At 45.1% G+C, this 27,499-nt stretch overlaps 2 protein-coding genes across 4 annotated transcripts in view; one reads left to right on the top strand and one right to left on the bottom strand.

The window, feature by feature from the left end:
• The first annotated feature begins 719 nt into the window (after window positions 1–719).
• Window positions 720–27,499, top strand: METTL9 (methyltransferase 9, His-X-His N1(pi)-histidine). The gene is made up of 5 exons (XM_083711822.1): window positions 720–1,272; window positions 5,767–5,957; window positions 10,684–10,893; window positions 13,926–14,110; window positions 26,755–27,499. Exons 1-5 carry the CDS (start codon window positions 907–909, stop codon window positions 26,958–26,960), a joined length of 1,158 nt encoding a protein of 385 aa, XP_083567948.1. The 5' UTR covers window positions 720–906; the 3' UTR covers window positions 26,961–27,499.
• The window catches only part of IGSF6 (immunoglobulin superfamily member 6), a 30,768-nt gene continuing 20,236 nt past the window's right edge, over window positions 16,968–27,499 (bottom strand). The window contains exons 1-6 of one of the 3 annotated variants that reach the window (XM_083711847.1): window positions 23,628–23,861; window positions 22,884–23,237; window positions 21,372–21,478; window positions 19,978–20,016; window positions 18,130–18,210; window positions 16,968–17,429 (exon numbers count right to left, since the gene is read on the bottom strand). In XM_083711847.1, coding sequence (XP_083567973.1) covers window positions 17,388–17,429; window positions 18,130–18,210; window positions 19,978–20,016; window positions 21,372–21,478; window positions 22,884–23,237; window positions 23,628–23,694 — 690 coding nt within the window. In that variant the 5' untranslated portion in view covers window positions 23,695–23,861 and the 3' untranslated portion in view covers window positions 16,968–17,387. Of the gene's footprint in view, window positions 17,430–18,129; window positions 18,211–19,950; window positions 20,017–21,371; window positions 21,479–22,883; window positions 23,238–23,627; window positions 25,045–27,499 lie in introns of those variants that run through there. The other 2 variants (XM_083711846.1, XM_083711845.1) reach the window with 2 other exon arrangements.

The raw sequence follows: 27,499 nt of genomic DNA, 5'->3' as shown, positions 1-27,499 counted from the left end.
ATACCGATTAGAAACGTGCACATTTGGAATTTGAGCAAACGGGGTTTGGAAATCAGTGAGTGGGGAAAAAGTGGGTAGAACAGGCAAAATTCATGGGAGGATGAAGGTTTCTCAATTGCCCACCATGCCTAAATAGAACTGCAAAGGCCAGAGGAGAGCCACCACCTTCTCAAAGAGGCCAGTTTGGCCACTGGGGGGGGGGGGCGGGGAAGGATGCTGGACTAGATCGATCTTTTCAGCCTCCTCTTGCATTCTTGATATATTCTTGTCACTCCTGCTTATTAGACTCTGAAGACAATAGCAGACGGGCCGCCACCTTCCTTGCCTGTTTTGTGGGATTCACAGGGACGTGTGCTTGGCCACTGGGGGAAACGGGATGCCTAACGAAATGGTGCGCTGGTCCCCATCCGCGGCGCTACGTTCCTGCCTTCCTGGGTGCGAAATCTGGGCTTTTATTTAGCCACCCCACGACCCCCTTTAGTCCTCTGCACCGCTTATTCCTGTACATTCGGCCATTCCCGTTCAGCATTGGTTGTCACAGCCGTGCCGCAGGGGGCGTCCTCGCCCACCCTCCCGCCTCCGTGTCGAGGAAAGGCCGCCTTGCGAAGTGGAGGCGCCTTCCTCCTCGCCTCGCTCCTTCCCCTCCCTCTGCGCATGCGCCCCGCAGCGGCGGCCATTGTGCCGCCTCTCGTTTTGAAAGCAGCGCCCCCAGAGGCGCTGCCCTGCGCCGCGCCCTGATTGGCCGAGAGGGCGGACAGAAAGGCTGGGCGCCCGCCCGCCCACCGGCCCGCGCGCGAGCGAGGCGTTCTCTCGTGCGGGTGGGTTGGGTTGGTTGGTGTCTCCGGCCATCCCGTCCGGCCTGGGCCCTCGTCCCTGGGCTCTCGGGTTCCGGCCTCGCATGTATGCATGTGTGTCTGTAATGTATGTGTGTGCGTGGATGTGCGGGCACTGAATGGGGAGCTCCGCGCTGGCTGCCGCTGCCGCCGCCGCCGCCGTTGCTGCAGCCATGGAGAAAGGAGGCGGTGGTTGCGGGAGGGGGTGATTGAGCGCCCCTTTCTTCCCTCTCCCACCCACCCCCCACAACCCCACCCCACCCTCATGAGACTCTGCCTGGTCTGGCTGGGCTGCTACACCTTGTCTCTGTGGGTGCTGAGGAAGAGGATGTGGTCTGGGCCTGCCAGGTACCTGAGGAGTCCTTTATCCAGGTCTCTCTACATGAATATGATGGGCAGCCACAGCCAGCCAGCCCCGGGCATCAAGGAAAACCACCAGGTATGGACCCACCAGCAGGAGGAGCAGTACTTCTAAGCCCCCCACCCCCCCACCCAAAAACCTTTTTGTGAGGGGGGAGGGGCGGCAGGAGGAAGAAGGGGGAGGGGTGTGTTTTGAATGGGCCCCACATCCATCGCCTAACCCGCTCCTCTTACCCCCCAAATAGGGAAGGATTTCAGGGTTTGGGGTGTAGGGCAGCTTCTCTTTTATATTCATCTCTCACTTCTTTTGGAAGCGTGTGATTTGAGGTGAGATATGATGTTGTTTGGGGGGGGAGAGAAGAAGAATAAAAAGCTCCTTGAGGAGAGTTAACCTCTGCCCCACTGAATACACTCCATTCCCCGCACACAACACACACACACACACACACACACACACACACACAAAGAGGATTGGAAGAATCTCTCCATACTTGGCCTAAGAGACAGAGAGAGAATATGGACACATCCGGGTGAGAGATCAGGCGAAAGATTTGTGTGTGTTGTGCTTTGTACATTTAGTCTGTGCACAAAATAAAGGAGGGGAGGAATAAATCTTTTATGGGACATCCTTTGGTTGTCGGGGAGATCAGCGAGCTTCCGCTATTTCTGTGGGTAACAAGACTGGCTCCTTTGCCCCCCTTTGAGTGTAGGGCAGGAGACTTCAGAAGAGCACATGCTACTGGTGAAAGGTGGGGATACAGGGGTGGGGGAAGGCGAAGCTGAAAAGTTGCAAGGAGGAGATGAGGATTTACTTGGACGGTGATGGGATTGGGAACAGGAAACTTAACGTAGTATAATTGTTCTCTTCCTTTCTCTGCCTCAAAATGTTCTGAAGTACAATCGGGTGAATTTGTGCTGAATGTGCAAATATAAAACAGCGGGGAGGAAACACAATCTGTGTTCAAAAACAATAGTTCTGACCATGAGGCAGCTTTGTGGCTTTTGTAAGTATGAGCTAAGCAGGCATGGGGAGTTGCTAGGGAAAACAAGGCACAACCCAATTTTTGTATGCTTGTACCTGTATAGACAAGACTTCTGCACACACTTAGAGCTGAAAATTCCAGCAGTGCTGATTGCTGTGCTGTTGCAACTTCCGCTCTCTCATCTTTTGATATGTGATAAGGATTCTCCTTTATGTCCATTGACAGTATGGGATGGATAATTTAGCAAATGCTTTATTTAGAGCTCACAATAGGACTCCCAAAGTTTGTTTTCTTCTCCCAACTCCAATATATTTGTCATCACTTTGTGTTCTTTTCCTTACCCTTGTGACCTGACGGACTGGAAACTCGTTTGCAAAACCTGTGTGCACCCAACCCATCAATCCAGTTTATTGAACATGGCACCTGCCTATCCATATTTCTGTCATTGCTTCCTTCCATCCTGACCATATATTTATTTATAAATATATTTTTAGCCTGACATTCATCACATGATCCCCAGGGCATTTTACGACCCGATAAAAAATACATCAGTTTGAAACAGTTAAGAGCAGAGAAAAACACAGTGCTAAAATTCCATGAAGAGTTTAGTCACAAATTGCATTAGCCAGCCTCCCATAACACCTGGGTAAATAAACTGGCCTTTGCATGGCACTGAAATGCCACAAGATCAGCACTAGACATGCTTGCAGGGGAGAGATATTCCATGGAGTTCCACCACAGAGAAGGCCTCACTCCATGACAACACCTGTCAGTCTTTCTCCTCTCAGCGTTTTTTCATCTGAACAATCACAGATCTAGCCACCGAAGTTATCTCCCCACCTATACCCACCTCTCATTCCCACCTCTAATAAGCCCCTCACGTTTCCTTCCTTCCCCAAGGACAAATGTTCTGCTTTGAATTGATGCATGTGGCCTCACCCACCTCTTTCCGCTGCTAGCAAAGTGCAGCGCAGTGATACTGAATAATGTTGCAGTTTGACCTCCAAAACAGAAAATGTGAACTTGCATAGTGAGGTTGAAATACTCTGAAATGTATGCAGAGAGAACAGGAATCAGTGAAGCAACAAGATTAAAGGAGCTGTGGAGTGGTCGTGTGCAACAAGTTAGCTACATGTTTGTAATGTATTATGCATGGCTGGAAAGCTCCCAGGCATGCTTCTGGAAACTTAACACCACCTTCCGAAATCTGCAACATTTTTCCAGTAATGTGGTTGTAGGTAGCTTTGGGCTGTCTGTTGGCATAAATTGATGACTTCAGGGAAGGAATGCTAGTTTGATATGCTGGCATTCAACCTGGAACACTGCGTACAGACCACTGTGCTTAATATCTTAAAAGCCAACTGGAAAGAATGGATTTGTGTATTAAAATACCCAAACCATTTAAGATTCTTACTTTTAGCTCTATTGGTAGAGTAGGGTAGCAAGATTGAGAGTTGTATAGAGCTCATTTCAAAGCACAAGATTTGAATTGTTTGAGATATAAATATAAATTGTGTGTTAATAGTGCCAGTAGGCATTTATATGCATAAGTATTTTCAGGCCTTGAACAGGGAACGGCAAATGCTGGAGTTTGAGCTGCGAGAGCTTTGTAGATACCACTGTCACACCGGTTAGATATTATTCTGAACACAGTTGATTTTAGGTGAATTTTGCAGTCAAAAGCCAAATAGTTGATTGGGCCAAGAGTGTCTTAAGAGCTGTCTGCTTCTGTACAAACCTGTCTGACCCTTGGGGAGGTCCTTCTTTGTGTACTCCCAACTTGAGGCAAGGCAAGTGGTGAGTGAGGATGGGACACTACCTGTTATTGGCACCCCAAATGTAGAATACCGTCCCCAGCTAAGGCCAGTCTCATGATGCCAGTTCCTGTGAGCTGTAGTTTACTGCTTACAGAGTACAATTTTCAGCACCCCTAACTAACTACAGTTCTCCAGATTCTTTGGAGGAAGTAATATATATGGTGTGAATATGACCTGAAAGACATTGACACTCAGGGTCACAGCTGGAGGTCCTCATCACCTGATTCTTCTGTTTGCAAAACATGTGCTTTTCAACTAAGCTGCCACCCCTCCCCAATCCAAAGACAGTGTTAGAAATTGAGATATGAAAGCTGGGAGCTAAACGGCGCCTTAAACCTAGGTTATGGGTGTAACAATGAAATGTCTAGGTGAGCCTTTTTATAACAAGAATACAAAGCTGAAAATGAATGAACCGAATCTAAAATATTATGTTCATTTTTCATATGGTCTAGTCCTTCTGCTGCCTATCCCCCTAATATTCTTATGAGGGACTCTTCACCAGTCTCCAGAGAGTGGCTAGAAGTGGGGAGGCAGAAAAAGGTCCCCCTTTCCTTCCACTCTGCAGTTTTAATCTGAAATCTTAGGCACAGTACTGCACCCAGAGCTCAAAAACTGCTCACACTAGTGAAATTCCCTATCGCAAAATGCGCCGAGAACAATGGGAGTTCCGAATACTGTCCAAAGATCGTTCTCCTTTGCTTAAGCCTGGCTTGGCAGTGCCGACTAGGGCCGGGCGATGTTAGATTTTGAACATCATGATCTATCCCCAGCCAGATATCGTGGTTTGGCGATGTTGAAACAAACTGCATTTGGCCCCAGCCAGCTAGACACAGGGTGAAACGGCTGCTGCTCTCACCGCTGGACCTGGGGCCCTTTCACCCCAGTGCTTCACAGGCTAGGCCAATGCAGCTGAGCGAGTCCTGACACCTCAGCAACATCGGGTTTCGCTCCGTTGTGGCGTAGAAGAAGTCTTCCCCACCCCATCTGATGGGATGGGGGGAGACTTCTTCCAGCCCCCAATCTGAGCGATCTGACACCACAGCAGCATTGGGCTTTACGCAGCTGGGGCGTAGAAGAAGACTCCCACCCACCCCAGCTGAGCAATCTGATGCTGCTGAGGCCTTGGGGTTGCTCAGACGGGGGTGCAGTTTCACAGAGCCCCCACCCTGCTGCCGGCTTGGGCAAGCTAGCGCAGACTAGGGGCTCTGTTAAATGCTTGGCTGAAGGGAGCAGCAACCGGGTGCCCATCAGTTGAGCAGTTTAAAGATGCGGAAGGGAGGAACAAGCACCTTGCCGATACAGCTTGTTCCTCCCTCTGCGCCATATGAGGGCAGACCGTAACATTGGTTTCACTCAGTGGTACAAATACAAATACTTTAATAAATTAATATTCATGCCCAATAAAAATACAAAATTACCGTTTAAAACAACAACAAACCAGTTTTCATTCGTTCAGTTTGCCACCTTTAACTGGATCTTTACAAAAAAAGGCATGACTTAAAAGTGGCAGCCACAACATAAAAGACTCAGTGGTATATTCCTGGTGAAACCACCATGCTTCCAAATCCCTCTGCTAGCAGCATCTCCTGGATGAAGCTGCACTGCTAGCAGAGGGACTCAGGAGCGGAGCGGTTTCACCAGCGATATACCGCTGAGTGAAACCAGCATCACTGTCTGCTCCTCATACCGGTCCTGGGCAATAGGTCGCTATATCGCCCAGGCCTAGTGCCGACATGTGAATAATGATTCTTGTCCCTTTTCCTCCCCCTGCAGTGGTACGTGTGCAATACAGAGCAGCTGTGTGAATCTCTTCAGCCTATCTTTGTCCAGAGTTACCTTGACCAAGGAACACAGATCTTCTTAAATAACAGTATTGAGAAATCGGGCTGGCTGTTCATTCAACTCTATCACTCCTTCGTGTCCTCTGTTTTTAGCCTGTTTATGTCCAGGACGTCTATCAATGGGTAAGTGCCAAGTGGAAAGTGGCGAGGGGGAGGGTGTGTAAGTCTCAAGCTCAAACAGAAACGTCCCAGCTTCTCTTGTGCGGCTTGACTTTTGCACCAGGGAAGTCTACTTCCAGATCCTAGTTAAATGAATTATCTAAGTGCTTTCCTAAGTGGTGTCTTATGAGATGACTCGGGGGCAGCTATGCCACATGATTGCCCTGGTTTTTGGAGGGGAGCAGGAATTGTCGCTTTGACAGTGCAGCGACAACTTTTCCATGAAGAATGAGCATGCATCTTCTGATGTGTCCATCTCATGCAGTATCCTGCTTCCTGTATCTTGTTTTCAGATGCCTCTTGGGAAGCCCACAAGGAGGACATGAGACCCTCAGAGACTTATATTATGAGAGCATTCCGTCACCATGGCTAATTGCCATTGACGGCTGGTCCTAACAGCCATCATACCTTGTAGCATTCGGGATAGCTCAGTTAATATTGCCTCCTGGTATCTTGCTCGCGACCGAGGCTGTTTTTCAGCCGGAACTCTCAGGAACACAATTATGGAACCTCTCAGTTGGGCGCCATTGCCATTCTAAGAGAGCAATGGAGGTGTTCGTGGTGGGATCCTGCACCTCTTTTCTGGAAAAATAGCATGATTATGACATTTGCAGCAGGAGCGGCTGGCGAAGAGGGACATTGTCATATACAGTGGCGTAGCGTGGGGGGTGCAGGGGGGGGCGGCCGCACCAGCGCAACATCTGGGGGTTAGGGTTAGGGGGTGCAAATCCATGGGTTAGGGGGCACAAATCCACGGGTTAGGGGGCGCAAATTACTTGCCTTGCCCCGGGTGCTGACAACCCACGCTATGCCACTGGTCATATACCTGGCCTCCTAGCACTAGTGCTGCTGCAGCTTACCTAGAGGGGGAGAAGCAAAGAGGCAGGAAGGTAGGCTTTGTGTGGATGTACCAGTGTGAGTGTTGGATTGCCTCTGCCAGTGCTTCCCCCCACCCCACCCCACCCCCTCATCCCCATCTTTCTGTCCACACTGGTGCCAGGGGAGCCACTTCTGATTTCTAGAATTCCCCCATAGGTAGAATCTCTGCATGAAATATTTAAGTGCCTGCTTAAAACATTTTTGTTCAGGCAAGCCTTCCTGGAGATGTAGAACGCTGAAATGTACTTTAATCTCTTTTTGCTTGCTGTTTGATTTTGATTGTTTTAAACAGCACTTTTAATAATTGATCATTTTAATCCTGTTGTTGTTGTTTTTTGTAAACAGCTTAGAGGTGTTGTTGCAGTTGTGAGTGGTATATCAAAGTTGTGAAATAAATTAAATAAAAAATCCCATTCAAGCCGGAGCATTTCAACCGGAGCAGTTCTCTTTGCTTCCAAACTCAAGAGGAGCATGCTGTAAAGCTTTTGCTCTCAACTTCTATGTCTCAGTGTGTACAGATGGAAGCAGGGAGAGTGGTATTCGATCAATAATCAAATGGTTCTCCATTCTCTTTAGCCTAGGAAGACTGAAGATAGCCAAGTACATAATGGAGTTGCTTGTCTTGGAAGGGTCTGTTCAAACTGGTTTTTCACAGGAAACTTGGAGCAGATACTCAGCATGGAGAGAGCTGTCCTTTAGTGTCGTTTGAAAAAACACAACGCCAGTTCATTTCTACACATTAAGGCCACCTCCTCTGCTTTGCCTGAGCTTTGCCTTGAGCTGACAGATTGAACTAATATGCAACTGGAGCCCTCAACCAAACTTTTCACTAGCAAATTTCCTTAGAAATGAGCCTATAACTAAGCGTTCAAGCTGGGTGAAGACTTAAAAGCTGCTTTATTGGGGGGAGGGTCTCCAAATCCAATCAGAACAGTGATGCTGAGGAAGAGACCTACCACTACCCAATCAATATTCTTGAAATTACATGTACACAATAATAATACCTTTATTGTCAATGTACAACCTGTGTACAATGAAATTAACCAAGCCTCCCCCCCACAAACACTCAATCCCATTGCACTCTGTGTGCTGGTCACACAACACACCAACCCCGAAAGTCAGTTGCACTATATTATTTTCTGTTCAGCAGCCTAACAGCCCAAGGATAGAAACTGTTTTTTAGCCTGTTGGTACGGCACTGTGGGTTAAACCACAGAGCCTAGGACTTGCCGATCAGAAGGTTGGTGGTTCAAATCCCCATGATGGGGTGAGCTCCCGTTGCTCGGTCCCTGCTGCTGCCAACCTAGCAGTTTGAAAGCACCTCAAAGTGCAAGTAGATAAATAGGTACCGCTCCAGCGGGAAGGTAAACGGCGTTTCCGTGTGCTGCTCTGGTTCGCCAGAAGCGGCTTAGTCATGCTGGCCACATGACCCGGAAGCTGTACGCCGGTTCCCTTGGCCAATAAAGCAAGATGAGCGCCGCAACCCTAGAGTCGGCCACAACTGGACCTAATGGTCAGGGGTCCCTTTACCTTTACCTTTTACAACTGATTATACTTCTACATCTCCTGCCCAAGGGTAGAAGATTAAAGATCAAAGAGGTGCTGGCTGGGGTGTGAATCGTCCATGAGAATTTTTCTCGCTCTCCTAAGGCAACGATCCCTTGCGATGTCATCTAGCAGGCTCAGGGGACAGCCCATGATATCATGTGCTGTGTTCACCACCCTCTGTAAAGACTTTCTGTCTATGGCTCTCAAGTCAACGTACCACACTGTGATACAATATGAGAGGACACTTTCTATTGTGGTCATCAAGAAGGAGGTCATCAATTGTTGTTTAACATTGTTCTTTTGCAAGACCCTGAGGAAGTGGACTCTGTTGGGCCTTCCTAACCACCTGATTTATATTTGGGGAGATGGGCGTTACACCTGCCAGGGTGGTGTGCCTTGCCTAGCGCCACCTTCCGTAATATGCTGGCAGACAGTTGCTTGAGAGCTATGCCTCCTGCATCCCAGTGATAGATGCAACCCTGGCAGTCCTTCCCATGCATTTGCACCCAGCTGCTCAGTTTCCTTTAGTGCCAGGCCCTCCCAAGGACCCAAGGCTTTATGTTTTCCTTTGATGCATGCTTGACTCTACATCCTCTTTAGCTGAGTGAAGGAAATACCATGACTTTTTTTTTTAAACGCACCCTTTTACACGTTATCCTGCTATACAGTTTGATCTGAGCTGCTGTGTTTTCAATGAGAGAGAGAGAGGAATTATGTCATGAGCCAATCATATTTCGCAGCTAGACATTTCCTGTGGGGTGCACAGTCGACTGCAGTGCCTCGCTGTATCCCCTTGTATCCTCGCTGTTTTTGCTCCAGTCCAAAAGGTTTCTGTTGCTTTGAATGCCTTCTTGCGGTGTCTTTAGGAATAATGCCCTTGAGCCAATTTATGTGAGGGATGCTCAGATGTACTGCCAGGGGGCTGGTCTTTGAAAAGTGAATGCCACTTGCTTTCATGTTTTTCTTCCAACGCCCGTTATAAAAATGGCAGTTCCCTCTGGACCATTCCATTCCACGCACATTGGTACGTTTTTACTTTTTCCACTTTTTATCTGCTCTCATTGTCTTCACCAGCCGTTCTCTCTCCTTCCCATGTCCTCTCTCTTGATCATGATTCTGCTCTTTGCAGCTGGGACTCGCTGGCACAGATCACCTTTTTACCCTTCAGCTTGGGCTCCTTCCTGTGGTTGACCTGACTAATGCATTGCTTCCCTCTTGTGTCTCTTGCTAACCAATTATTTTCTTTCCCCCCTGGATTCTCCCACTCCTTATTCTTTCATTCACTTGCACCTCTGGCACAACTACTGTAATCTTACAATATAGACTTCAAAGTGGGACAAGCAGAGATGCCATTGATACAATCCACAGAGACCCCAATTGTCCCTGCTGCAGATTCCTTAATGAATGGCTCATTTGCCATTCCACGTTCTTTTCTATCGCACAAGGAAGCTTCGGATACCTACTGTGGTCTTTGCTGCTAGTTTATACCGTTTTAAAATATTAATCTCCTTTCCCACTGCTCTAACGATGTCATCTTCAGCATCTCTTTCAGTCTGTTTCTTCTTCTGTTCTTTTACATCTTCCTTGTCACTCTTGTCTTTTTAAAGCTAACCTTTTTTGAGTCCTCTTCTCCTCTAATGCCTTTGAATCTAAAGTCAGCATGTAAGGCAGGCAAGTCCAAAGTCCGCCGGTTGGTTTAATCGGGTGCCTGTGGCAGTTTATTTCCTGGGGTAAAATAGTAAAAAAAGCTCAACAGTTTCAATCCTTAAAAAAGGTCAGCAATGAAGTGAACACGCATGTTCACTTCATCAAATCTGTCCCTCTTTGAAAAAAGTTTGGATACCCCTGATAAGGCTTCATGGCATTGCAAGTTGGATGTTGAGTAGGTGGAATGTTGACTCTCTTATTGGGCCAGGGAGCTTGTTGTAAAATGCTGCAGTTCTTCATTAGGCAACTTTAAATGCTGGTTAAGGGCCAACCCAGGTCAAGCCCTATCTGCACTATTCATTTAAAGCAGTGTCATACCACTTTAAACAGTCATGGCCTCCCCTAAAGAAACCTAGGAACTGTAGATGTTAACGGTGCTAACAGTGGTTAGGAAAACCCATAGGGACTGAATGTTAAACCACTCTGGAAATGGTTAAAAGGTTTCCCATCGCTATGTCTGTACTGGTTTGAAATTAAAGAAATGTTGTCTCCACTTCCTAAATTTGCCCACTTTGTTCATAAACAAATAAAACCTCGTCGTCTTTTAACATTTCAGGTTACTGGGAAGAGGTTCCATGTTTGTGTTTTCACCTGAACAATTTCAGAGACTGCTTAAAATAAATCCAGACTGGAAATCCCGCCGGCTTCTCGATTTAGGAGCAGGAGATGGAGAAGTCACAAAAGTCATGAGTCCTCACTTTGAAGAAACCTATGCTACCGAGTTGTCTGAAACTATGATTTGGCAGCTTCAGAAGAAGAAATACAGGTATATTGCTTGCTAAGTGGGCTGTGTGCTACGTCAGTGATGCTGCGTTAGCTATCTTCTCCCCCACCCTTGCCATGGTCTATCAAAGCTTACAGGCTGTTACAAGATTTCTATCTGATAACAATAATTATTTCTGCAAATTAGGGAAGATACAATCTGTTTGCTTTTTTTTAAAAAAAATCTCATTAGGATTTACAGTTGTACATTGGAAGTCAAACGGAATCCGTTCTGGAAGTCCGTTTGACTTCCAAAATGTTCGGAAACCAAAACGCGGCTTCTGATTGGCTGCAGGAAGCTCCTATAGCCAAGCGGAAGCTGCGTCAGATGTTCGACTTCCAAAAATTGTTAGAAAACTGGAACACTCACTTCCGGTTTTTGATCGGGAGTCAAAACATACAAGTTCTAAGGCGTTTGGCAACCAAGGTACAACTGTATATCCTACCTTTCTGCAAAATATCCAAGGTGGTTTTTCAGACATGGGGCAGTGGGGTAATGTGTGCGTTTCCCTTGCACTTGCTGAAAGGAGGAAAGCTGAGCAATAGCCGTGTTGTAGTTGTAGTAAAAATGGTAAGGTAAGTAAAGGACCCAGTTAGTCCCGTCAAAGGTGACTATGAGGTGCGGCACTCATCTCACTTTTCAGGCCGAGGGAGCCAGCGTTTGTCCACAGACAGGTTTCCAGGGCCATGTGGTCAGCATGACTAAACTGCTTCTGGCGCAGTGGAACACTGTGACAGAAACCAGAGCACCCAGAAATGCCATTTACCCTCCCGTCGCAGTGGTACCTTTTTATCTGCTTGCACTGGTATGCTTTCGAACTCCTAGGTTGACAGAAGCTGGGACTGAGCAATGGGAGCTCACCCCATCGCGGGGATTCGAACTGCCGACCTTTCAATCAGCAAGCCCAGAGGCTCGGTGGTTTAGACCACAACACCACCCTGCTTCCTTTGTAGTTGTAGTAGTGCAGCAGCTGGGACCTTGGTGCCACGAGGCCAGCAGCAGTCAAGTCTCTTGAGTCACAGGCTGCAGAATCTCCAGCTAAGGAGCCAAACAAGGAAGCGGGCCAGCTTTAGGGCCCTAAGCCTGTTGGTGACCAGGAGTCCACTAGGCCTGAGGCTGTCAGACAGGAACACCCAGAACAAGTGTCAGGGCTTGTAGGTCCAGAGCCAGGACCTTCACAGGTATCAGAGCCTGAGAAAACAAAGGCTTCCCACAGTACTTCACCAGTCCATTGGTAAAGGGAGCTAACAAGGCAAGAGGCTATGGAGAAGTGCCAGACGGTTGGTCCTCTAAGAATCCTAAGGTTATCCACAAGGGTTGGAGCCTTCAGACGTAGTCTAGTGGCAGAGGCTTAAAGATGTTCTGTCTGCTCTCAGCCTTCATCAGAGCAAGTTGCTCACCTGGAGCTACCTGTGGTTCTGCAGCTCCTGACCTGCCTTGCTGCTTTGAGATCCAGCTTCAAACCACAAGAAGACACAGAGGCTGCTGACTTACTGCAAAGGAGATCTCTAGCGTCCAATTTAGCCTGAATTGCATTTGTGGGTCTCTTAACTTATAACTCTTGAAATGTTTTGTTCCGCCTTCCTTTCTCTCGCCTGCCCCCTCCCAGAATTAAATACTGTGCCTGCAGTTGGACAGAAGCTATAGCTTGTGTTTTGCAGGATGACTGTACCATGATGATTTATTTTCTTTTTTAAAATAGCCCATTCTTATTTTTCTGAATGAATATAACGAAAGCAGTGAACATTTAGAACAGGTATCATCAGCCGTTTCAGACCCAGGATCTACTTTTAACCCAAGCAAGCATTTGGAGGCCCATTTCTTAAACCTTTACCATATATTTGCATTGCAGTAGTGCTCCTGCTGTGACCCACTTTGGATCAGGCCAAAACCCACCAGGGGAGGCATGGCCAAACTTGGCCCTCCAGATGTTTTGGGACTACAACTCCCATCATCCCTAGCTAACGGGACCAGTGGTCAGGGATGATGGGAATTGTAGTCCCAAAACATCTGGAAGGCCAAGTTTGGCCATGCCTGCACTAGGGGGTTCTGACCCACCAGTTGAAGACCAGTGGTTTAGAGCACATTAGAAGTATGGCCATCAGAATGCATCAAGCAGGTTTCCTTTCAGATACTTTGGACCAGGGGTCAGCAAACATTTGCAGCAGGGGGCCGGTCCACTATCCCTCAGACCTTGTGGGGGGCCGGACTATATTTCTTTTTTTGGGGGGGGTGAACAAATTCCTATGCCCCACAAATAACCCAAATTATCTGAAGGACTCCAGATTGGGTAATGCTGATTAACAAGTGCAAAGACCTGTTTGGCATAGGTGAGTTTCTGGCAAAAAGATGCTTGTGACTCTAGGAAGTTGTAAGCCATAGTCCCTTTTCTTTACAAATGAGAGAAATTCATCTCGTTTTGATTGTCCCCTGACAAAGGCTTCTGTTATGTGTCAGCTTTTCCAGCCCCATTATTTGCCAAGTTCTGCTGTATCAGCTGTGGCTGGTATAACCTCTTAAAGTTTTCTAGTGTCTGGCGATTTCAAGACAGGCTGCAGCTAACAGAGCTAATACAAGCCCTTTGTATAAAATTGTCATTTTAGAGTTATTGCAAACAGATAATAATGCTAACACTGGCTCTGATGGAATTATTGACTGTATTACATCTGCGATCGTGACAGACACTCTAGGCTGCAACCGTTCTGCAAACTGACAAGTTCCTCTGCGGAGAATATAAAGGTCCTGTCTGTTTATTCCCTCTTCAGCATGTACCCAGCAAATTGCTGTTCGTGTGATGAAATCTTATTGGAGTAAGACGTACAATGTTGATTTGCAGATGTCCCACTGCAAAATAGATGCTAACGCTATAAAACCCACACTCCTTTTGCGGAATCATCTGCATAGTGGCCTAGACTTAATGAGCAGAGGTTAATCCATTATTTGCCTACTTTGCCTCACATCATTGTAGGCAGAAAGAGAACAATCTCTCCTTGTCTGGTTGTAACCCTCAACACTTTCCCCTCCTACCTATACAGAGTGCTCGGCATCAACGAATGGCAGAGCACAGGGTTCCAGTACGATGTCATCAGCTGCTTGAATCTGCTCGATCGCTGTGATCAGCCATTGACTGTATTAAAAGATATTAGAAGTGTACTGGAGCCTACGAGAGGCAGAGTCATCCTGGCATTGGTTCTGCCCTTTCATCCATATGTGGAGAATGGTAAGTGTTTAACAGCTGATTAGTGGGGGTTGGGAGGGAAGGAAAGGGGGACTTCCTCACTCCTGCAATTGCATGAGAATCTGTTCTGCAGGGGTTTCCCAAGAGCTGTTTGCAATTGCAGACAGCCTGCCTAGAATCCATGGGCGCTTTATGTCTTGCTTGGAATGGCATGGCTGGCCTCGCTTCCACGGTTGCTTCCACGCTGCTCTGAAATGTTTAACATGTACACCAACAAGTGCAGCCAAACCACATTCCCAGAAACTAACCTTACAGCCTGTTTGTCATGCACAAAAGCTACAGAGACAAATCTTAATTTGTAGGGAGTCTGTTCTTCTGTGGAAATAGATACCCAAAACTCAGCATCATGCCCATGACAAATTGCAAGAAAGTACTTTGTATACATTCAAATTTTGGCAGTCATGTTTTGCTGTGGGTGGGGGGAGTTAACATGCAAGAAAAAGGGAAATGAGGTAATGAGAAAAGACTTGTTCTGGCTTTGAAATCCAGTCATTCGTCTTTACAAGTTCAGTTTCTGCATTAACTTCTATTCCCACCCTTTGTTCATCCACTCATGAAGAGTGGGAAAAGCTTATAAATCATCATTTGTGTCAATTGTGAGGAAGAGGTAGTTCCAAACTGGTTTGCAAGAAAAACACAAACCAAAGTTTCCTGGTTTGGACAAAATGCCAAACTATAGTTTGCAACAAACCAGGATCTGTGGTTGGGAGCTGATGGTGAATGGCAGGGGACAGGGCACAGTCCAGAGACTCCTTTCTGCACACCATCGTTTGGGATTCCATTTGAACCACCGCAACAGATCTCTTCGCTTTTGTACTGTTTTGAACTACATATGTACAAAAGTAGAAACATTTGACTTCCCATTAATTTTGATAAAATGTCATGTTGACAAAGAACTTTTTTTTTTGTCTTGCTTGAGCACTACTGAGGAGTGCACACAATTGTTATTGTTGTTAGTATTTATATCCCATCTTTCTCGCAAATTAGGATTCTGGGTGGCTTACAGCATTTAAAACAGCATTATAAAATACAAAGCGATAAAAACAAACTAGTTAAAAACAATAATTAAAATACAGCAGAACACATTCAAAACCAAAAATTAAAACCCATTTTGCCCTGACCGCAGCCCAATGTCTGCAACCTCCATTTTCAAAGGCCTATGAAGGCGTTAGCCTGCCAGTGGAAGGATAAAAATAGGGAGCCAGTCTTAACGTCTCTTGGGAGGAAATTACACAATGTGGGAGCAGCCACAGAAAAGGCTCTCTCTTGTGTCACCACCAACTGTGTCACTGATGTCGATGGGACTGCGAGAAGGTGCTCACCTGAGGATGTTAGCACCCGGGCAGGTTCGTGTAGGGAATTACAATATTTCCTGTAATCAGGACTCAAGCATATAGGGCTTTATAGGATACAGCCAGCACTTTGAACTGTACCCAGAAACGAACCGGTAGTTCGTGAAGTTGTTTTAATGACAGAGTAACATAATAATAATAATGCTCTCTGCAACCGGTACCAGTCTGCAGTTTGGCCCAGAATTCTGAACCAGCTAAAGCTTCCAAATACAGTGGTACCTCAGGTTAAGAACTTAATTCGTTCTGGAGGTCTGTTCTTAACCTGAAACTGTTCTTAACCTGAGGTACCACCTTAGCTAATGGGGCCTCCCGCCAAAGCACGATTTCTGTTCTCATCCTGAAGCAAAGTTCTTAACCTGAGGAACTATTTCTGGGTTAGCGGAGTCTGTAACCTGAAGCATCTGTAACCTGAAGTGTCTGTAACCCGAGGTACCACTGTACTTCTCAAAGACAGCCACACATAGATCACGTTACAGTAGTCCAACTGGGGCGCATCGAAGTCATGCATCACAGTGGCCAGATCCGATAAGGAATGGGTGCAGTTGGTGCCTGAGTTGTAATTGTGTAAATGCCCTTCTGGTCGCTGCAGCACCCATGTTTGGGGCAGAATCCCAGGAGTACAGTTGTATGCCTGGAGATGCTTCTTAACCTCAGGTGCGTTGCCAGTTTTGAGGGGACCTTGGGCAAGGTGCCCTTGCGGGGGGAAGACAACACCGCCCTGGTTGCTCTTCTCCTTTCCTGCCTTGCCCTGGCTGCTTCCCTACTTCCTTCCCACAAAGCCCTTCCCTGGTTTCCCTGCCACTTCCTGCTTTCTCATCCACTGCTCCCTGCTCTGTAGGCTTAAGAGGCAGCAGCAGGAAGTGGTCTCTTAAAGGGAGAAGAAGAAAAAAGCAGAACTGGGGAAATTAAGATGTTTGGTGCAGCTTGAACCTCAGCAGGTCCTTTCCGGCATAGCAAACCCACTCAGCTATTTAAAGGGGATACTTCAGCAACTGTCATCAGCCCCAGTATGTGCCCTGGACTGGTTGTCACACCATTCTTCACCATGGACCAGTGCTGCTTTTTCTGGTCCATTTAGGGGGAGCCCCCATAATGTAGCATGCAAGACCTAGGCTCCAGAATCTGTGCTTAAGCTGGCCTGAGTTATGAAATGTTTGTCGTCCTTGCATTTTCCATATCTTACTTTGCAATTCTACAGTTCTGTTTCTCTCTCTCTGGGCTTGTAACTTCTCAGGATTTCCAGGGTGTTGCTGTTTCTCTCCCACACCTTTATGTCCAGGATCCTGTTTGGTAACTGTACAATAAAACTTAACGCAACTTCCTGGCAAGGCAACCAAGCACATACTGGCATTTGTTTCCTCATGGTTCAAAGACCAGTATTTACTTTGAGATCCGGATGCTAGATATGTGGGCCTCTGAAGTACAAGATGGGCTTGCCTTTTGAAGAGGCACAGGCAGCTCTAAAACTAAGCAAAGAAGGGTGAGGGTGGGAGAGAGAATGTGGGGAAGATGGAAATCAATGAAGGGAAAAGGAAGGAACACCACTAAAAACCCAAGGACATTTCTGATTAAATAGGTTGTATTCCCTGTTAGCCCCTGCTCAAAGTAAAGCCACTGAAATTAATTCCAGTTCTAGGCAGCTCCTGGCAAATGTGTAAATGCTACATTTTCATTTAACATTCTGGGTTAACTATATTTCAAAAAGTAAAAAACCAAGACACCCTGAAAGTTGTTGAGCTTTTCTTTTCTTTTTTTACAAAAACGCCAAGAAAAAGTGATTTTTCAATTGACTGCCTTTCAAAAATTCCCCCCTGGACGTCAGTTCCGCCTTTGAGATCCCGGTGATGTCCGGGAAAATCCAGACGTATCACGTTTCCAGTTCTACCGAACCCATGAAAGTGCATCTGCTATGATAATTCATCCATTTTGTGGCTTTTATCCAAATGTCCCTGCAAGAAAAGAAAAGAAAAGAAGCATGTTCAGTAGTTTGCTAGTGTGCAACAAAACCCAAAAATACCTGATCTCAAAGAGTTATGTTCACTGCAATGGTGCACTTCTCTGTTTCTGGTTGTTTTTTAAAAATACCACATATACATAGCTATCCATATACCAGCAGAAGAAAACGGCTGAATCATAAGCTTCCCAAACAACTGCAAATTCTCTGAGAGCTTACTCAGTGAAGGGATCTCTATACCATACTGGCATCCATTGGCAAGCTCAAAAAGATTAGCTTTCTATGAAATATTATTCTGTCGGGAATCTTTATGTGTAAGACTGGGTTGTTTGTTTTTTAAGCCTACTTTCTGTAGCTTGTTTTTCATTGCGACATTCCCATTTATACAAGATACATTTTTGTACGAGCTGCAGGAAGAATCACACCATTCTCAGAACAGCTATGCCACCTTCTCCAGGTTGAAATGGATAAGGAGGGACGGGTGCCAAGTCACAGCACAGACAAGACAATAATAATTCTTTTTGCATTCATTGCTAAACTTAGAATACTGGAGGAACATTGGCATAGCAGCACAGCCTATAACCCGGCCTCTTTGCTGCCGCCCAATTGGTTCCTTTCCCCTTCTGTCACCGATGCGCTGCTGTTGCCCGTATGAGCACAGTCCCTGCCCCCTTTCAATGCTCCTGGCTACTTACATGCCTCCGCTGCCTGTTGTGCTTCTTTTTGCCAAACTCCTTTGCGATCGCTCGACAAACGGCTACTTTGCTTCCCCCACCCTGGAGATTTAAAAGAGACTTTGAACACTTGTCCTCAGCTAGCAGTGTGGGACACATTGGTGTGCTGTTGTTTTTAAAACAGAAACTGAGAAAATGACCCCTTCTGACACTGCCGATGCGACAGGAAACATGACTGTTGCTAACAGTTGTGGGGTGGGGTATTTATCAGCTGTAGGACCGTAGCCTTATACAGAGCCAGATCAGACCATCCCAACCATCCCTCTCTTCCTTTGCTGGAAGGGAGCACAAGTTGGTCAGTGTACCCTAGCAAATAGCAGCAAGGCTATTATTATTATTATTATTATTATTATTATTATTATTATTATTATTATTATTTTGCTCAGTGCCCAAATAAACTTCCAAGCAATCTCCAAGTATAAAAACCAGTTACACAAATCTTAAAATGCAAACGTTCATAATTAACTACAGAGCCGTGTACGTTAATGGCACGAAATAACTAAATAATAAAATTGAAATACGCAATGAAAAGTACCATTTGGAATACCAACATCTGTAAATATATCATGCAATGAAAATGATCCCATTTAAACATGGCAGCAATTAAAAGAGGAAACGTGGGTCAAGGTGCCTCTGAAAGAGAAGGGGCAGCTTTAGACAAGCAGAGGCCTCTTCCTTGCATTGCTTCGTTCCCTGCTGGTCCCTCTCTCGCTTTTGTTTTGGTCTAGCCAGGCGCCCATCTCCACAAATGCAGCACACCTGAGTGTCAGGTGCCCCCCTGTTGCCCATCACCTGCCTGTTCCCCATGGAGCTCTGCCACCAGTTGGTTACAAAGGCAGACACAACAAGGAAGGGGTGTTGCTGTTCCTATTGCTAGCCATGCAAACTCTCAAGCTGCCCACTCAGCATGTGCTCCCTTTCTCTTCCCTGTAACACCACAAGAGGAAGGAGGAGGAGGAGGAGGAAGCAACCCCGGCAGAATTCTGTGTTTCCATCTCAGCATAAAGTGGTGCATTGTGGTGCACTTACTTTTCTGGTCCTCCATTCTAAAGCAGAAATGGATTAGGGGAAAACTTTCAGGTCTTGGATGTTGTCGGACTCCAACTCCCAACTTCCCTGAATACTGACCACGCCTGCTAGGACCGATAGGAGTTGGAGTCCAGCAGCATTCAAATCGACCGCAGTTTCCCCACCTCTGTTCCAGATTGGCAGCAGTCATAGTCTGGCTCCATTTCCCCAGCTGGAGAAATTCAGTCAGGAGATGAGGCTGTGCACATCTGTTTTCAAACGTCATATGCAGCAGCAGCGGTTCCCTGCAGGCTTTGGATTAACTCGCCATAGATAACCAAACTGTTGTGTAGCCTACAAACTTTGTGATCTTCCAGCTGCTAAGTGTGTATAAGATCGCAGGGGGTTTTTAGGCTTGCCACATGCCAGCCCACTGCAGATTTGAAATGCAACAGGCTGGACATGCAGCCAAGTGTTGCCATGTGGAAGGCTCCTATTCAGGGTTCCAGCCAGCCATGTCTTCTTTCAGGATAATCCCTCTTCCCCCAGTTTTCTAAGGGGGTTTCTCTCTCAAGGGTGGCTACTGAGCATGCTTAGGCCTCACTGAGTAGCTTGGAAGGGTTCATCTCTTAAGAACTGGAGTTTTAACTAAAGTTTTTTGTCCCTCTGTAAACCTCAGGGTTTCCCCAAGCTTGCTGATACCTCCCTCCTTTGCGTGGGTAGTTCCTTTCCCTGCTCATATAAAGATTCACCTTTGGAGAATGCATTAGCTACCTTGTGTACAGGATTGCAAACACTTACGCAAACATTGACATGCCTCTCTGTTTTCTTGAGTTTAGGCTGTGGAAACAAAGGTGAACAATGTATTTTAGCAAAGGGGATTGGTAGCTCTTTTTTTTTTTTTAAAGCAAACATTACAGAGATTAGGGATGATGTGGTAATGGGTATTTTTGCTGTTGCGTTCAAGGAACCATAATGATGGGAGCCACCTTAGTGGATACAAGGGTATTGCATAAAATTTATTTATTGATTGATTAGATTATTAAGAATATTTACGGTATATCCTGCCTTTTCAAAAGTGGCAAACAAACACTGAATACATCAGTGTGCAAACACATTTTAAAACTGCCCCCCAAAAATCATCTACAGTGGTACCTCAGGTTACATATGCTTCAGGTTACATTTGCTTCAGGTTACAGACTCCGCTAACCCAGAAATAGTACCTCGGGTTAAGAACTTTGCTTTAGGATGAGAACAGAAAATGTGCGGCAGCGGTGCGGCAGCAGTGGGAGGCCCCATTAGCTAAAGTGGTGCTTCAGGTTAAGAACAGTTTCAGGTTAAGAACAGACCTCTGGAACAAATTAAGTACATAACCAGAGGTACCACTGTACAAATGAAATAAGCATAGTACCATAAAAAAATTCTAGCACTAAATGATGTATGCAAGCAGCAGAAAACATCCAGTTAAAAGTGGCCAACTGCTAGACCAAAAGCCAGGCCCCAAAAAAGAGGGTTTTGTCATCTAGACAGAATGCCATCAAAGAGGGGGCAATGCAGACCTTCCAAGAGAGAAAATTCCAGTGCTACTAAACTGGACAGGAGAAAGAGAAGAGGTTCACCTGATACAAGTTCGTATTGGAGCAGGTATCCCTTGAGGTACCCTAGTCCTCAGCTGTTTAATACTTTGAAGGCTGAGGCGAGCACTTTGAATATGGGGTTGGAAGTGAACCAGTAAGTCAACAAGTTGTTGTAACAAGAGAGTCACATGCTCCCTATAACCTGCTCCACTCAGCAGAACCACCGAAAATTCAGGCCAGCTGCAGTTTCCATAACTTTGCAAGGCAGCCTTACGTAAGGACTATTGAAATAGTCCAAATCAGAAGATTCACCAATTGTATGATTCAGCTTAAGGCAGCTTCCTATGCACATTCCCAGTTTTGGGGTGTTTTGTTTTTTAAGAAGTGGATGTGGCTGACATATCTAGCTAGGCACCAACCGAATTTGCAGAAGTGGCGAGGGTGTCATAATCACATGCCCTCTTTTTTCTTTTTCTTTTATAAAAAAATATTTTCACAGCATGCAGATAGACTTGCAACCCAAGGCTGGTTGGGTTCATTGAAAGCACTGTAAAGCTACTAGGACCTGGTATGGGAGAGAGATTGAGAGAGAGGAGACACAGAGAGAGACGAATATACCTTAGTGAATAACTTAGAAACTGCCAACAAAGCAACAAGGTAGAGGAACAGCACAATTGAGATGGCCAGCATGCTGTACTCAACTCCTCGGCTGTATGTTCCACTCTCTTTTTTAAAATAAGAACAACAAAAAGTTTAGTTTAGTTTCAGTTTGCATTATTGACATAGTATGAATGATGATTTTCTTGTGCTTTTTAATGATTTTATTAATCAAAAGAACACGTAACAATCAGCTGAGAACTAAAAACAGTGATAACGCAGCATAAAATAAGGAAACCACCAGCTCTTCTATGTAAGGAAGGGGATAGGAAGGAGAGAAAAAGTAGGTGTGGAGGAGGAAAAGGGAGCATCTAGACCTGGGTGGCAAGAGGTCGCCATGTAATCCAGTTGAAGACCCAAAGGCACAACAGGTTGTGCAAGTTGTATATAGAGACCTATGTAGATGTCACAAAGAGTTCCATATAAAGTTATATTTTGCAGGTACAATGTTCAAATGGGAACGATTCATATATGTCCTAGAAGTCCACGAAAGAGCTGCAGAGTCCCCAGGTTCTATGTTTCTAGTTTCTTGTTCTGATTCCACCTTGAGGAGTCTAGACCATCAGAGCATAAGAAGAGCCAGTTCAGATGTAACGGTTCCAGCTTTATATGCCGCTTTATATGCCGTCAGTTCTCCAAGCTCCTCCCCTTACTCCTTCCCTGAAACACCAGCTTCAGCACTTCAGTCAGGTTCAAAGCAAATCACCATTTCCCATTACACTCAAACCTTGCTGCTTAGGGCTGGTTTCCTAACCAGGATCTTAAACTAAGATCAAACCATGGTTTTAGAAACCTGGTTATCAAACAAACATTAAAACATAGTTTTCTGTTTCTAAGATAGCAAGACACTCTTCAAATTGGGCTGAAGCACCAAAACAAGGGAGGAACACGCAGTACTAAAGCCCGTTCCCAGCTTCGTAAACCGTAGTTTGTCACTTAAACTATGGTTTAAGAACAAACTTAGTTGGTCTCTAAGGAGCTACTGGACAATTTTTGTACATAGTTTATCATGTGTGATAAGGTTGTCACGTGTGAATCAACCAACTGAGTTAGAGAGAGTTAGGCTTGCTTTGTATCTCTCTGGTTCTGATTAGTTTGAATATATGAAAATTCATATGCAGAGCCAGAGCATTAGTCCAGCAAACCTTGGGAGTGTCTAACCTGCCTGTCTACCCTGCCTTAGCACTTTTGCTTTACAGTTAAAATAATATTCGTAGGGAGCAGCCTTTGACCTGCAAGTGAGATATAAACAGTCTTTTTTTTCCTGGGGGGGGGGGACGCAGGGGTACACATACCCCTAAACATTTTGTGAATCTAAGTCTGGCCTCATTGAGGGGCAGTATTTCAATATGAGTAGGAAAATGAGAGTACCCCTAAACATTTTTTTTAGAGAGGAAAAAAGAGGGCTGGATATAAATCTCCTTAAAATAATAGAGAACCCTTCACCGTCAAAAAAATAAAGCAGCAACCAACCTCTTATCACTAACACTGTTCCGCTTCCAGTTTGCTTGGAGGTGGAGGAATTTGAACTTGAAATTGCTACCCCACAAAAATAGATTGCGCTGTCTTCTTCATTGATTTCGTTGATCCCAAGCTGAGCCTGGTTCTTAGATGTTAAGTGAGACACTTTGAACTTGGTGCTGTTTATGCAGTTGGGAGTGCACAAGGCTTCGTGGGTATGCGCAAGATATCGAAACCACAGAATGGTCGGAGTGGATGTGGGGCATCCCTGAGCAGAAAAAGTACACGGTATAGCAATATGTTTTGATGCAGGGTAGCTTTCCATGAGTGGAGGTTGAGACACTGTCACTTTGCAAAAGTTGGCACCTATTGAGGAGGATTAAAGATACCCTGATGAGAAAGTCAATCGGAAAAGGGTGAGGAGTCGGTTCTCTGCATATTACAGTCTAGGAGCTTGCTGTTACCTGTTAATTGCACAGTTTCCACAAGCTGTTTGAAGGCTCCAGTCATCACCTCCACTGGTGTGACTTACAACCCAATCCTGTGCATGATTCTGCAGAGATAGAGGAGGATTAGCTTCCCCCTGCCCCCGCTGGGTTTTTTTTTGGTTTTTTGGCCATTTGCCTCACCCCACCGCTGCCCGAGTTTTTCTCAAATAAATCTGCTCCTGATGCTTTCTGCAAGAGCTGTTATTTTTAAAGCTTAATGACAACAGAAAGGAGAGAGAGAGAGAGAGAGAGAGAGAGAATTCCTTACCTGCATAATATGTCACCCAGGTAAATTGCAACCCCAGAATCAGAACCCATTGCTTGAACGTTGCCATTTTGCCTGCAAAGTTTCCTCTGAAAGGGTTTCAGCTCAAGAAAGTGGAACTGAGGGGAGCCTGAAGTGGAAACAGAATGGGAAGCCCTTTTCAGTTACAGTTCTTCATATTGCACAACTGAGGAAGTTCCTAGCTCTGTATTTACATGATGTAAAATAAAGCACAGGGTGTCTCTCTGTGCAACTGTTTTCGGCTTATTTGCTGGGTGCTGTTTAGTAGCTACCCCTCAGGAACCTTTAAAAAAGGAGGGGAAAGAATTATTTAACTAAAGTAAAAAGTAAAAGTAAAGGACCCCTGGACGGTTAAGTCCAGTCAAAGGCGACTAGGGGGTTGCAGTGCTCATCTTGCTTTCAGGCCAAGGGAGCCGGCATTTGTCCGCAGACAGTTTTCCGGGTCATGTGGCCAGCAGGACTAAACCGCTTCTGGCACAACGGAACAAACACCGTGATGGAAACCAGAGTGCGCAGAAATGCAGTTTACTTTCCCACCGCAGTGGTACCTATTTATCTACTTGCACTGGCGTGCTTTCGAATTGCTAGGTTGGCAGGAACTGGGACAGAGCAATGGGAGCTCACTCCTTCATGGGGATTCGAACCGCTGACCTTCCGATCGACAAGCTCAAGAGGCTCAGTGCTTTAGACCATAGCGCCACCCACGTCCCAAATTATCCTTTCTTGAAAACAGCGGATTCCTATTGGTTCAAGCAAATGGGAAAGACACTCACAGAGTTGACAGATTATAATCATCATGCTTTCTTATCCCATCTTTCCTTCAAGGGGTGTGCACAGTTCCAACTACAGCTTGGTTTCTCTTGGCCTTCACAGGAAGCCCATCCAGGGCCCCAGTGGTGCAAGGCAGTACAGTACTATGGAGAGGGCCATGTGAGCAACAGAGTTTAGGGTCACATCCACACCAGGCATCGAAAACACATGGCTCCCCCCCCGTTTTTCCTCTCCGTCTCTCATAGCACTAGAATCTGAGAACATCCAGCAAAGCTGAATGTTGGAAGAAAGTGCATGGTTAAGATGGAATTTGCAGTGGTGGTTGCCAAGCTGCATGGCTTTTAAAAAACGGATTAGACAATCCTACTCTTATCAGGACCAAAGCCGATTTTCATTTTGAGCTGGGAAAGAGGAGTACATGGTTCACACCAGCTCCTCGGTTAATCTCTGCGACGACCCTATGAGGTAGGTAAAGAGGCTGTGACTGTCCCAAGGTCATCCAGTGAGCTCTATGACGGAGTGGGGATTTGAACCTTGATCTCCTAGGTTCTAGTCTGACACTCTAACCACTACACCACACTGGCTTCCTAGAGTTCTTCTGCTATGGGGCAGCTATATAAATTAAGCAGGTAAAATATATGTGGGAAGCAATATGTCTCTTAGAGAAGGATCTGAAATACTTAAGGCCCCCAACCTATTAGTTATAATTGTGGGTAGCCATCTGAGTTTATTTTGATTTTAAGCTGTATTTCAGTCGATTGCTGAATTTATATTTTAATGTATTATATATTTTTATGTTAGCTGCCCTGAGCCTGGTTGTGGATGGGGAAGGCGGGATATAAATAAAATTTATTATTATTATTATTACTACTACTACTACTACTTAAAGCTTGAATTTGTTTTATTCTGGATTATTTTCTTTGATGTCTTAATGTGTTATAAACTGCTTTGAGATTTTTTCTTTAAAATATAAAGCGGTATAGAAATGAGATTAATCATCATCATCACTATATTAAAAAAGGCACCTAGACATCCCATTGTGGCAACCATAACCTAGGTTTAAGGAGTCATTTGGCAATTAGCTTATCTTTCTGAGTTTCTAACACTGAGTTTTTTCGGGCTGCAAAAGTTTTACTGCCTCTGCCTTAAGTCTTCACATGGCGGCTCATATGGTCCCCGCACTTCCTTTCTCTTGAAGATTGGGAATGAGGTGTCTCTCGCCTAAACTGCTCTGCCACTTCCCTCACAGAAACCACACTGTGTGGTGATGAAAGAGCACTTTGAACATTGGCAATACCGGAGCAAATTAGACTGAGGCAGGCAATAGTTTACAAGAGCCTTGAAAGTGGTTTGAGAGAGGTATCGCTTCCCACGGTTTATGTACTCATTTTGTCCCACAATTTGAAAATAAACGTTTTGGAGTTTTTCATTTACATATATATTTAAATGCAGAAGCACATGCATAAAAGGAAATAGATCCAAGCATTGGGGAATACCTCTCCTACCTATTGTTACAAGAAAGTAGAATAATTTGGAAGAAACCAAATGGTTAAAATTATCTGGTACTTATTACAATAACCACTAAAATAAAGGAGCAGCATATATTTTTTTTCTTTTAATTTTTTTAATTGATTTTCATTATAGACAAAATGAAGTGCTCATGACATCAAACAAAACCACACCAAACACCAAACACCACCCCTCAGTTACATTCATTAAAGAAATATGGAGAATAGTAATAATAAGATTTCAGGGAGACATACTGTTTAATTAATCTGTTTTGCAGTATTGGGATAAAGAAAAACACAGACAAGTGCATAAATGGTAAAAAGGGGGGGGGGACCTCATCATGAGTTTCAAACTGAGGCAGATTGCAATGGGGAATTAATATCATTATCTTTAAGGAATTTGTAAATTGGAAAGGCAAACCAGGTTTTAATAAATTTATCCGTTTTGGAAATTCCATCAAGTAGTCTCAGTTTGTGCACAAGTTTTCACCATATGCCCATCAATGTTTCAGCGAGGGGAATTTGCATTTCTTGACCTAATAGGGAAAGGAGGTTTCTTTCCCTTGTTCCCGGTTTTTAGAAGATGGATTAAGATTATTCTCTTTCACCTTTGGATGCTGTCTAGCTGCTTGGGAAGAGCTTGCTCTGGGCTTTATGGCTCTTGGCTGCTCATAGGATTTGTCCATTGTTGTCCTTGATTCGTTGTTGTAATTTCTGCCTTTCCTAATGGATTCACAGCCTGCCTTGTTCGAGTCATTAGGCCAAAGAGCAGGATAAGTGAAACAGATTTAAATAAAGATAACTAACGCGAACCCCATGTGCTTTTTCAGTAGGTGGCAAGTGGGATAAACCTTCTGAAGTTTTGGAAATCAAAGGACAGACGTGGGAGGAACAGGTGAACAGCTTGCCAGAGGTTTTCAGGAAAGCTGGCTTTGCCATAGAGGCATTCACCAGACTGCCATACTTATGTGAAGGTGACATGTATAATGACTACTACGTCTTAGATGATGCTGTCTTCGTCCTCAAACCAGTGTAAATGTGTCTTCTGAGTCAAACCCAAGAAGCAGTCTGTGAATGAAGCATTTTGATTTTGGGGTTTTTTCTCGGTTTTTATTAATTGCAGGATGGGAGGAAAAACTGTTGTGGTTATCCATTCTAAATCGACATCATGTATGAAGTCTAAAGGTCAAAATACTAATTTCTTTGTAGTATGTTTTGGAAGGGGGGAAAAAGGAACTCTTTCTTTTAAAAAAAAAGACAGAACTCTTCTGTTGATGATTTCTTAACCCCCACGATGCACCTGCAATCCAACAATAAATCGAAGATATTTTTATACCTAACTATGGATAAGGATCATGATCCAGCCATAGCCAGGAAGCTACATAAACTGATCCAGTGCAGCTGGTTTTTCAAGGACATGCGAGAATACTGGCAATAAAGCTGTCCGTCCAGTATAAAAACTGGATTGATTATCAAGTGTTGGGATGGATTTTCTTCCATGTTGATGAAGTTATTTTATCTGTTGGTCTTCAGCACATGTTTTTAATCATGCTAATAAAACTTTTTTTGAGATGA

Source organism: Podarcis gaigeae (assembly GCF_964106915.1).
Source record: "Podarcis gaigeae genome assembly, chromosome: 14".
NCBI classification, from domain to species: domain Eukaryota; kingdom Metazoa; phylum Chordata; class Lepidosauria; order Squamata; family Lacertidae; genus Podarcis; species Podarcis gaigeae.
This window is presented reverse-complemented; position numbering and strand designations above follow the sequence as displayed.